The sequence below is a fragment of the Pelmatolapia mariae genome, linkage group LG16_19 (genome assembly GCF_036321145.2).
Source record: "Pelmatolapia mariae isolate MD_Pm_ZW linkage group LG16_19, Pm_UMD_F_2, whole genome shotgun sequence".
In the NCBI taxonomy this organism is placed as follows: Eukaryota; Metazoa; Chordata; class Actinopteri; order Cichliformes; family Cichlidae; genus Pelmatolapia; species Pelmatolapia mariae.
The window spans coordinates 41,682,939-41,695,700 of NC_086241.1; the positions used below are offsets into that span (position 1 = coordinate 41,682,939).

At 41.6% G+C, this 12,762-nt stretch overlaps 1 protein-coding gene across 1 annotated transcript in view; it reads left to right on the plus strand.

Moving 5' to 3' along the window:
* Nucleotides 1-1,718: 1,718 nt before the first annotated feature.
* hectd1 (HECT domain containing 1) overlaps nucleotides 1,719-12,762 on the plus strand; it is a 44,530-nt gene continuing 33,486 nt past the window's right edge. The window contains exons 1-7 of the mRNA XM_063496914.1: nucleotides 1,719-1,913; nucleotides 6,534-6,693; nucleotides 7,670-7,819; nucleotides 7,920-8,154; nucleotides 11,228-11,455; nucleotides 11,997-12,278; nucleotides 12,371-12,641. Of these exons, the coding sequence (XP_063352984.1) occupies nucleotides 7,680-7,819; nucleotides 7,920-8,154; nucleotides 11,228-11,455; nucleotides 11,997-12,278; nucleotides 12,371-12,641 (1,156 nt within the window). The 5' untranslated portion in view covers nucleotides 1,719-1,913; nucleotides 6,534-6,693; nucleotides 7,670-7,679. The remainder of the gene's footprint in view (nucleotides 1,914-6,533; nucleotides 6,694-7,669; nucleotides 7,820-7,919; nucleotides 8,155-11,227; nucleotides 11,456-11,996; nucleotides 12,279-12,370; nucleotides 12,642-12,762) is intronic.

The window sequence follows — 12,762 nt, forward strand, 5'->3', positions numbered from 1 at the left end:
TCTGGCTATGTCTAAATATTCTGTTCATGAAAACTATGAATCTGTGACAAAGGGCAGCCCTGGCAGAAACCAACACACACTGGAAATGAATCTGACTTACTGTATTCAATACAAACCAAACTCTTGCTGCAGTTGTACAGGGACCGAATGGCCAGTAACAACTGGCCAGACACTCCATACTCCCTAAATACCTCACACAGGATGTCCTGAGATATGCAGTCAAATAGATTTTCCAGGTCCACAAAAAGCATGCAGACTGATTGGACAAATTCCTATGCACACTTTAGTAATGAATTGGTGCAATGTAATCTAAGCCACCACCAGACCTCCATGGAACATTGCAGAGACATGTCAGCTAGGATAACCCCACAACATCCAGGGTGAATCTCATCCAGCCCAGCTACCCTACCACGGAGCAGTTGTTCAACTCAATCAGTGACCTCACCTCAAGTGATAAGCGAGTCATCCCCCTCAGCCTCACTCTTCTTCCATACAGAAAACGTGACAGTGGGATTGAGGTATTCCCTAAGTGTTCCTTCCACTGCCTTGCCTATGTCAGTTGAGGTCAGTGACATCCCACCACCGCTTTGAGACCAAAAGTCTTGTTTAGTGGTCTCACCAACTCCTCCCACACCCGAGTTTTTGGGTCAGCTACACTCCGCTTGACCTGCTGGTCTGTCAGCTGCTTCTGGAGTCCCACAGGCTAACCAAGCATGATAAGACTTCTTTTTCAACCTGATAGCTCCCTTGAACTTCTGGTTCTGGGATTACTGCCACAACAGGCACCAATGTCCTTGCAGTCACAGCATTTTGCAGTTGCCTCAACAATACAGATGCAGAACATGGTCCACTCAGACTCACTGTCCCCACCCTCCCTCAGAATGCAATTGAAGTCTTGTCAGAGCTGGGAATTGAAGATCTGGAGGACTGGGGCCTCTGCCAGATGTCCCCAATGCTTGCTCACTACACGTTTGAGTATGCCATGTCTGGCCAGCATCTTCCCCCGCCACCTGATCCAATTCACCACCAGGTGGTGATCAGTTGACAGTGTAGAAGCTCTTTTTACCCAAGTGTCCAAGACATATGGCCACAGATCTGTTGCCATGTGAACTTATGAACAGCTGAAACATGATGTTTGTTATGAACAAACTTTGGAAAATATAGGAAAATATATTGGCCCTTACAGCTAGAATACCTATAAATATTTATACTTACTTTTATATATTTACTTTTACTTTTCTACTTGTACTTCTGCTTTCCTTTTATATATTTATACTTCTGCATTACGTCTACACCTTAGTTAAGTTGTAACTGCAAACCCTTCTGATACCCTACCTCATAATCTATGGGTAACGTGATGTGTACCTCTAGTAATCTAACTACACATGGCTGTTGATGCGGGGACAGTGGCAAACGGCCACTTGCACATGCTACGTCGTGGCTCTACATACTACATAAGTACAAATTAAACTTTAAGGGAGATGTGGGAGCTGTTTGGGGACATCTGTAAATTTAACTCCTCGCCGTGCTAATATTCAGTGTGTTATATACTATTTTTTAAAATGATATTTATGTGAGAGCTCGTGATTTACAAGTCGTGATATATACATTTTTGTGAATAATTAAGAATATTAATGAAAAAAAATGAAGCAAGTAGCTTTTGAACATTGGCATTTCCGAGGCAGATAGTGACCTCTGAAGGCAGCGGGCTCAATCGCCTCAGCTCTCCATTTCAGTCCGATCTGTTGTGTTTTGCGGGCCGCCGTCCACTCTGACCTCTTAAGACTCTTTGAGAAGAAATGGAAACACCTTGACGTAACTCCCGGCACAAACGGCTCTATACCCTGTATTTGAACCCAGAAGAATTATTCATACACTTGTCGATCGTCTCTCTGTCGAAAAGAGCAAAAACGGTGAGTGAATCGTTCTGCTGGTGACCTGAAGATCGAGGCCGTTGTCGCTTGAGTTTTGTGTCCGCTGTTTCATCGTGGCCTCTCGGCTCTCGTGGAACTCGAGTCCGGTGGTTTCCCTTTAGGAGTCCGAGGCCGCATGTATAGTTGGTTGACAAAGCAAGCATAAAATACAGATATAAATGATTTGAATAAAAAAAACATTTTTGGACCAGACGCTTCAGTTGTTAGTAGGGAGAAAGCTTTTTTGTTGTTAAAGTCAGCTTGCTTTTGAAAGCTAACGTGGTGCTAAGGCTATCTAATCGGCTAACATTAGCCGGCTTTCCGGGTTTCGGTACATGAAATTACTTTTATATTGAGCGACAAACAATTGTATGACTTAACTGAAAGCAGCCGAGTCTGAGGTTGGGGGATGATGGAGATTTCTTTAAGTTTTATTTCGTTTTATCGGCCTGACATCGGCCGATGCTTTACATTAGCGAATCTGGAAGTGAAGCTACTACTCGACTATAAAACTGTATGTACCCAACTGGACAGCTAACTCTAAGGCTTATCGCTTCCAATAACATAGCTGTTCTATATCCTCTTAAGTTGGTTTGTGTGAATAGTTCGGCTCCGTATGGCTCGTCAAATAATAAAAATTGCGGTCATACGATTAGCTCTTTCGGATATGGCTGAACGTGTTTGTTTTCCATTAGTCATAACAAAGCTTTCTTTGCCCGACTTTTTAACATTGCGTAAATATAAAGTATACAAGTTTGAGTTCAACATGGGAACATTTAAATGTTGATTTCTTGTGTTACTACATCAACATTCATTTTTATATTATTGTTTTGTTTTATTTACCTAATGGTCACTTCTCTTAACAGTTTGCTGTGTAACTGTTATGTGATGTGTAACTTTTATTATGTTGGTGTACTGTAACGGTTTCACCATATTGTGAGCGTGGCAGCTGTTCTGTAGGTTTCAATCATGTCAAGCGAACTTTGCCGAATTACTGAGTAATAAATGTCCATGTTTCAATTGCTGTCTTTCTGGTTTAAGAAATGCTTTATGGAGAGCTTACATTCTTTTAACCTTGTCTCAGGTATCCACTCCTCATTGGAAAAGCTATGTTTCGGCAAGTTGGTTTCAACAAAATCAGTACAGTCTACGCAAAAGTAATTTTTTGTGATTAGATAATTTAACAAAGTTTTACAGGTGTGTGTTCTCCAGTATGTGTTGGTGTTAAATTAGTTTTCTTTTTAGTGTACCCACATTTCCCTAAGAAGCTTTTCCATTTGCCAGATTGCTGTAAGTACAATAAGAATTGGTTCTTAATACTTGCCTGGTTAAATGCTGCCATATTTACCTCTGAAGTTGGATGTCAGAACTGTTAGTGAGGTCACTTCCAAATTGATTGTTTCATTTATAGTCAGATTTTCTCAGTTTCTAATAGAATTTTCAGCTGGAATGCCCCCTCAAGTCTGACTTACGGTGCATTCCTGAATAAGTTGTAATTCCTGAGTTCTTCGTTGGAAATTGAATTTGGAATACCTATTCGAACACCCAGCAACTGCCAAGTTAACAATCCATGGCAGTCCTTAACGTGTGCTGTAGTAAAACTTTTCATATATGCTACCAGTATTGTGTCTTTGTGACTCACTAATCCTGCAAATGTCTGTGTCCACGTATACTTTTTGGTCAGACAGAAGGAGGAGATGAGATTTCCCCCCACCCGAAATACACTCCCATGCACATTCTAGGATCCTGACTGTGTGTCACTAGAATTGAATGATGTAAGCAATTGTTCAATGTTGATTGGCTGACAAGTGGGCCAAAATGAAAAAGGAGCAATAGTGGAGTTCACTGGGAACAGGGAAACTGTGAAAGAAACTTTGTGGATAAAAATTATTGCATGAAAAGCACAGACAGTGGCTGCAGTGGACACATTTCATTTTTCATAACACTTGGTCTTGCTTGAGCTCTTTGAATGTTAGAAATTGGCTCTCATCTGGGACTGGCTGATGGCCACTACCAACAACACAAGCAAGAGTGGCCTACAGACTGCTAGTAGCCCATATTTGTTTATTGCCATGATTTATTTGAAGTGATACTTAAATGGCTCTACATAGCTAAGAACCAAAACAAATCCTGTGTTTCCTTGCTTTTTCTGGAGCATGGAGTGGAACATAGGAGCGTCCTGAGTCCCGAAATCAAAGTTTTTATGGTGGCTGATGTTGAGCAAGGCAGCAAATGCTACCAGGTCTTCCCATTTGTAACATTAGTACACTGTTAATTCAACAGGATAACAGTAATTTGTGTCTAACAGTCTACCAACAACTAGACAGAAATAGCAGCAGCCTACCTTACCAACTCTATTTGACCAGCAATGAAAATATGGTGTCAGCTCACCATAAGCACAGCACCACCTCAGACAAACTAAAATATTTTTTTTCAACTGTATAAGACAATTGTTTTATCATTTAAGTAGTATTGCGTATTTTCCTGGGTATCAGTTATCTAGTTGGAAATTGTACTATCATGACAAAACTAGCAGGCTCATTTGTGACTTTGAGACAAGGCATTCGGAAAGCATGCTGTTTAAATGATGTGAGGATTTCGCCTACCTGATTCACCACGCCACATTGGCAGTCTGTCAACAGGTACGGACTGCCAATGTCTACCTGTTGTCAGATGGAGGCATTGGCAAAAATATGTGGTTCAATGAATCTGTGGGCTAATTTTGCTTGTAGTGTTGTTGGTTCTTTGCTATTCTCTGTGGTTTGCTAAAGTTACAACCTATATAGCCCTTTTCCTTTAGTACGTACTCGGGTTGGATTGAGATGGCTTGGCACAACTTGACACATTTTTTTAGGGTTTTCCAATAGGGTGATAGTACCTGGTACCAGGTACATTTTTAGTACCTACTCGACTGGGGTTTCAAGTGATCCCAAAAATATGACGTGCCACCTATTGGCTAGTCGGTCGCATTACTCGATGAGTCACAAGAGCATCTCCTTCATGAAAATCAAAACCAACAATGCAGCGTTCCCCAAGTCTGATGAAAACCAACCGATCAAGCAGCAGGTATACCACCACCTTGACATCCAACTTTGTTGTGGCGTTAGCATGGCATACAAATGACATCATGGTTGTTCGTCCGTGTTGCTATAACGATCACATAAATGGTGGTATTCGATTTTAATGGAGGACTGCATAGGAGCTTGTTTGCTTTGTTTGTTTGTTTTGAATGAAAACCCCTCTCTGTAGGACTATAGGGCAAATAGATTTGCAAACAGATACAATTGCAGCACTGTATTATGCTTTAGAGGCAAGTTGGATGACCATTTGACAAATCATTAAACTTTGTCAGCTGTTGCCACACATGCAGTTGATATCAATTGATCAATTCTTACAGGGTGACAGTAGCTGAGCTGTATCCCTCCATGCTGCAGGAAACCTTTGTGAGAGAACTGGAGGTGCAGAGGGAGAGTGGGGGCAGGGCTTTAAGAGTAGCGTCTGGAAACACTGACTTTACTGAAGTTATTGTGTTATGGCACATGCCATCGCCAGATCTTCTATGTTATAAATTCTGACTTAAAGTCTTGGTTGTTATATATAGTGGATTTCACTATCAAATGTTTTGAACATTAACCAATGCTTTTAGACTGAAAAGTGGTTTCTATGAGGCATCCTTCCAATTCTCAGCTACACTCAAAGAGCCTAGACAGACTCCACAGGGTGAGCTTTGGTCATGAACAGGAAGAATGAGAAAGTGTTTTCTATCACACTGTGTAATTCCCAACTTCTGTCTGGACTTGGACAATAGAAACACTATCAGGGGTTAAAAGGTGTTAGAGGGAGGGCCAGCCGAAGGCTGAAGTTTTGTGGCTGAGCAAGTTACTATATTCTGTCTTGCTGTGGTTGCCCCATGGTTGTGGTGGGGTTGAGAAGAGGTCAGGATGCACAGGATGCCAGTTGTGATGATTAATCTGTGGATAAGAGGATCTGCATCAGCACAGCCTGTTTATATCCAGACAGTCAAACAAGCAAGCAGACTTCAAATTAGCCACTAATCAACTTAGGGTGGAACCAATAGACTCTCAGCAGGGACTGCTGCATGGTAATGCTTCTGAACAGAGCCTCTGGTTTGAAGACGTATTTAACAATAAAAAAATTCTAACTTGGTATTGAGTTTTGCATTGTCACAGTAAACTTAATGTTTATAGGTTGCTGCTTTCAGTCAGTGGCTGGTAGGAGTATAGTTGCAACAATAGTCAAGATTTCAAAGCCTTAATATAAGTGCTTTGGCAGCTGCCATTTGTAATTTTTTTTTCCGAGCCACAAGTGACCGCAAATGAAAGGGTGGAGTGCCAAGTTTATCAAGCTACATCCAGAAACCTATATGGATACAGTGTACAGATACAAGTAGCTGCTGGTGGGTACTAAATAACAGACTAATTAAACTGAAAAGTTTCACTCTTTTTTTTTTTTTGTTTTTTTTTTGCCACCTTTACCTTAGCTTTGGTTTTCGGCCCTCCTGTTTTTCTAAATGTGGATCAGATAATCATTTTAGTGTGTTTCATGTACAGACAGATGAATGTCAATTGAGCCTTTCTCCTCTGTTCTTCCTGTTTGCAGGTAGAGAGACTTCATGTCCCAGAAATCCCTGTGAACGTCAGCACTTCCTCTTAAGTGTGTTCCCTTTCCCATTCTCTCTCTCTGGTTGGTTGGATGAGTCCCAAACAGCGACACAACTGATTGGGTGTTGAGCCAGACCGGGTAGCCAACGGGAAGCTAGGTGAGGCTTTCATTTTGTTTGTTGGTTTTTTGTTTTTAAATTATAATAATTTATTTTATTAAGTTTAGTTTTATACAGTACCTCACACTTGTGTGGGAATGATAGAAAGCTTGACTTAATGAAGAAACCAATCTGGCATAATTTATAGCTAGCTAAATCTGAAATTGATACTTTCATACAGCTTTGAAAATGTTAGTGCTGTTATTTTTTTTGTTCTAGTAACTAGTGTTTTGGCTCTGTTTCTACATTATTATCAAAAGATTATTTAAATGTCTTCCAAGAAAAAGAGAAACCCCTGCATGTTTGCTTATGGTTATGTTTCATCTTATATTTATATCTATATTTTTATTGCAATTTTGACTCCATTGTAATTCATCTTCCTGAATTTTTTTTTTTTTTTGAGGGAGATTCAAAGATCGTTAGGGTTACGCTCAGCCTTGAGTGCCTTGCCTCAATGCCTCCTCTCTGCTCTCTCAGAGATGTGCACTTCCACACACTGTTTGCACACAAAGTCCACATAACAGACACCAAAAAACTGATGTAGCTTCAGATCGTATTTCACTTAGTGACATCATTGTTAAGTAAGGAAGCATTGAAAAATGCTGTTACAAATGAATGGCAAATTGATGCAAACCCCCAAAGGTGATATACCTGGCAAGTAAGTTTTTTGTTACCCCCCTATTGGTACAAATTAAAAAATGATCAGGATCATATAGCTTGGGTAAATTACAGTGAGCTTCCCAACAAAATCACATTTAATAGGAAGTGCTAACACTTTTAATTATATCTAACAATAAATAAACCATACAAATCAGATCTTTTTAAGCATTAGTACAGTAATAGCTTACACAGGGGAGCGGTTAGCTACTTAAATGTAGCTAAATTATGCATCTTTCATCTCTACTTTGATTGCTTGCACATAAATGACAGCTGTGAGTGTCAGTAATAAGATTTCTGTATATTTCTGTTGCTTTAGGCTAGCCATCATGGCCGATGTGGACCCAGACACCCTGCTGGAGTGGCTGCAGATGGGTCAGGGTGATGAGCGTGACATGCAACTCATTGCTCTGGAGCAACTGTGCATGCTACTGCTCATGTCAGATAACGTTGACCGCTGCTTTGAGACGTAAGTTTGTGTATTTGTCTCACAAGCATTCAGTTGGTGGTCATGATTTCAGAATTCAGCACTCTCTCTTCCTCACCGTCATCCCTCTCTTATCTGCCAGATGTCCTCCTCGGACGTTCCTTCCAGCGCTCTGTAAGATCTTCTTGGATGAGAGTGCTCCAGATAACGTGCTGGAGGTTACAGCCCGAGCAATAACCTACTACCTGGACGTGTCGGCAGAATGTACCCGCAGGATTGTGGGAGTGGATGGGGCCATCAAAGCGCTGTGTAATCGACTGGTGGTAGTGGAGTTGAACAACAGGACCAGCAGAGACCTGGCTGAGCAGTGTGTCAAGGTAGGAGACAACTGACTATAAGAGATAGACCCATTTCATTTGTCTGATCTGTTTCTTGTCTTATGGTGGTTGTTGACAGCTTTTAAACATAAGCCAAAAGCCTCAGTCCAGCTTGCTTTGCTGGGCTTTCAAATAAATCCTCAAAATTGGAACGTACTTCCTTATATAAGAGGAAGTCTTGTGATCTGACATGACATCTGTCACACATTGAAAGTCCATATGTGAAGGAAAGTTGTATACATAGTTGCTCGTGTAATATAGTAATGTATTAACATTTGGAACAATCATTGAAGTCAGTTATTTTCTCAGAAAAAGTGGACTCTGTAACTGACCAGATCACACCTCCTCACTTCACCACTAAAATCTTGTATCAAGATATGAATTGACTGAAAGTATATGTTCTGTTATAGTTCTAGCACACTACCCTGGCTCATCAGAACAATGGTAATATCAGTCGTATGCATCTGATCCCACTGCTGTACAGGAGAACCAGACATGATGCACAGCATGTGCTGTTACATATGTCTTGATTAAACTTGATTATTGCTGTTGCAGCAGTTGATGAAATAGTTACAACCTTTAATCTATTGAACTAAATTACAGTTTCATGTTTTCCTACTGGGCTGACTGTCAACACGCTCTTCAGTGTCTGCAGCTGTTTCCTGCACACAATTGTCACAAATTTTCTCAAAGCATTGGGCTGTGTGGCATGCATGTGATTTTTACACTTTAAGCAGTATGATAGTGGAGCAGGTAAAATTTGTGGAAAATAATAATACTAATACAAAAAAGTCAAATACTTAATTTAAAACCTCAGAGGGGTTTAGTTTCTTTTTTTTTCTTTTCCCTCAATGGAGTCTAATCAGAGAGGAGGGCATCTCCCTGATCTGTTGCTGTGTTATTGTCCTGAACAGAAAGCTAACACATGAGATGAACTTTTGATCAGCTCAGGCTGCGTCTCTGTTTGGGTGGGGTTTTTTGGGGTTTGGAGACAGAACTATGCCATAGACATGAGATCACAACCATGTGCTGCCAGATGTTTATTAATAGACTTCCAAGACAGTGGTGTTTATTCAGGCCTTACTTTGTCACCAGTCTGATGTGTTAGATCAGACTTGTGCTAGAGGCCCAGAGGGGTTCTTTATCCACTAGATTTTCTGTTTTTCTGTCATTTGATCCTGTTATTTTCAATTTTGGAGGTTTAACACACCAAACAGTATTAAATGGTATTGAATATCACTTGTCAATTATTTTTTTTAATCTTCTGAGAAAAGGTAGAAATATCAATTAGTGAGGATGATGGGAGATCAGTCTCTATGTTGAGTGCTTTAAATAAATCATTGACTCACCCAAAAATGTTATCTAATGGCATAGTTTGGAGAAGTCTGTGATTCAGGTACACCAAGATTTGGAGTTACATACAGTGGCTTGCAAAAGTATTCGGCCCCCTTGAACTTTCCCACATTTTGTCACATTACAGCCACAAACATGAATCAATTTTATTGGAATTCCACGTGAAAGACCAATACAAAGTGGTGTACACGTGAGAAGTGGAACGAAAATCATACATGATTCCAAACATTTTTTACAAATAAATAACTGACAAGTGGGGTGTGCATAACTATTCAGCCCCTTTGGTCTGAGTTCAGTCAGTTGCCCATAGACATTGCCTGATGAGTGCTAATGATTAAATAGAGTGCACCTGTGTGTAATCTAATGCCAGTACAAATACAACTGCTCTGTGACGGCCTCAGAGGTTGTCTAAGAGAATATTGGGAGCAACAACACCATGAAGTCCAAAGAACACACCAGACAGGTCAGGGATAAAGTTATTGAGAAATTTAAAGCAGGCTTATGCTACAAAAAGATTTCCCAAGCCTTGAACATCCCACGGAGCACTGTTCAAGCGATCATTCTGAAATGGAAGGAGTATGGCACAACTGTAAACCTACCAAGACAAGGCCGTCCACCTAAACTCACAGGCCGAACAAGGAGAGCGCTGATCAGAAATGCAGCCAAGAGGCCCATGGTGACTCTGGACGAGCTGCAGAGATCTACAGCTCAGGTGGGGGAATCTGTCCATAGGACAACTATTAGTCATGCGCTGCACAAAGTTGGCCTTTATGGAAGAGTGGCAAGAAGAAAGCCATTGTTAACAGAAAACCATAAGAAGTCCCGTTTGCAGTTTGCCACAAGCCATGTGGGGGACACAGCAAACATGTGGAAGAAGGTGCCCTGGTCAGATAAGACCAAAATGGAACTTTTTGTCCAAAATGCAAAACGCTATGTGTGGCAGAAAACTAACACTGCACATCACTCTGAACACACCATCCCCACTGTCAAATATGGTGGTGGCAGCATCATGCTCTGGGGGTGCTTCTCTTCAGCAGGGACAGGGAAGCTGGTCAGAGTTGATGGGAAGATGGATGGAGCCAAATACAGGGCAATCTTGGAAGGAAACCTCTTGGAGTCTGCAAAAGACTTGAGACTGGGGCGGAGGTTCACCTTCCAGCAGGACAACGACCCTAAACATAAAGCCAGGGCAACAATGGAATGGTTTAAAACAAAACATATCCATGTGTTAGAATGGCCCAGTCAAAGTCCAGATCTAAATCCAATCCAGAATCTGTGGCAAGATCTGAAAACTGCTGTTCACAAACGCTGTCCATCTAATCTGACTGAGCTGGAGCTGTTTTGCAAAGAAGAATGGGCAAGGATTTCAGTCTGTAGATGTGCAAAGCTGGTAGAGACATACCCTAAAAGACTGGCAGCTGTAATTGCAGCAAAAGGTGGTTCTACAAAGTATTGACTCGGGGCTGAATAATTACGCACACCCCACTTTTCAGTTATTTATTTGTAAAAAATGTTTGGTATCATGTATGATATTCGTTCCACTTCTCACGTGTACACCACTTTGTATTGGTCTTTCACGTGGAATTCCAATACAATTGATTCATGTTTGTGACTGTAATGTGACAAAATGTGGAAATGTTCAAGGGGGCCGAATACTTTTGCAAGCCACTGTATTCCTTCTAGAGATTAAGTTTGAACATATGTTTTCGTGTTTCTCCAGGTGCTGGAGTTGATCTGTACCAGAGAGTCTGGTGCAGTGTTTGAGGCAGGCGGGCTGAACTGTGTGCTGAGTTTCATCCGAGACAGTGGGCACCTTGTTCATAAAGACACTCTGCACTCAGCCATGGCCGTTGTGTCCCGCCTTTGCAGCAAAATGGAGCCCCAGGACTCTTCTCTGGAGACCTGTGTCGAGTCTCTGTCTAGCCTCCTCAAACACGAAGACCACCAGGTAAATATAGAACAGGGGTTGCATCCAGTTAATGCACTTTTCTGATTACAAACACATGGTATGAAAGAGACTTTGAAATAGTTGCTGCCCTCCCTTCTTATTTGTGTTATTTGCCACTTTTCCTAAACTGAGGGTGGTCATAAAAGGGGTGGCGCTAAAACTGCTTCTTTCTACTATATGAAGGGGGTGCACCAAGTATTGAGATAACTGAAGTTTCAGAGATTGTCTCTTTCTCTATGAATAGATATAACAATGAAAGATTAGGTTTTTGTTCTCTCTTAATGCTGCAACAACTCCTAGCTTCAACACAGAGACTATAGCTTTGTGCCTCTGAGAAAAATGATTTAAAGAAAGAAGTAGTGGGACTTTTAGAACTAATTAAATTATAATGTTTTGTTTAAAAGGTACTGTGTTGGAACATTAATAACTCGAATTTCCTTTTAGGAGCTGATTAAAGAGGGAAAATTGTGAAAAGCATTGCTAGATCTTTAACCTTGTTCAGGCTGAATATGCTATAACTCAAAACTCTCCTCTCCTGCAGGTGTCAGATGGTGCTTTGCGCTGCTTTGCCTCACTGGCTGACCGGTTCACACGTCGTGGTGTAGACCCTGCCCCTTTAGCCAAACATGGTTTGACAGAGGAGCTGCTGTCCCGCATGGCGGCTGCTGGAGGCACAGTGTCAGGCCCCGCCTCTTCCTGCAAGCCAGGCCGGCCTTCAGCAGGTGCAGGCCCCTCGGCTTCTGACTCGAAATTGAGTAACCAGGTGTCTACCATTGTCAGCCTGCTGTCCACACTCTGCAGGGGGTCTCCGCTAGTGACACATGTAGGTCAAAACACCTTGAATGAAGATGTATTTATTACTTTATTAAGTAAGAAGTTTGATCAACATTAACTGTTCTCTTTCTGGGTGTTCAGGACTTGTTGCGTTCAGCACTGCCCGATTCGATGGAGTCAGCACTGGGAGGAGATGAGCGCTGTGTACTGGACACCATGCGGCTGGTTGACCTCCTGCTGGTGCTCCTGTTTGAGGGGCGGAAAGCGCTGCCAAAGTCCACAGCAGGGTCGACGGGCAGGATCCCAGGGCTGCGACGTCTGGACAGTTCTGGGGAGAGATCACACCGACAGCTCATCGACTGTATCCGTAGCAAGGACACAGATGCTCTCATCGATGCCATTGACACTGGAGGTGATGATGCAAACTAATAAATATTACAGAAGCCATGAGCCTGAGTGTTGATAGTTTGGAAAAATTTCATCACACTTCCTTTTAACTTTGTAATCATATCAGCTAGACTGTTATATATTTG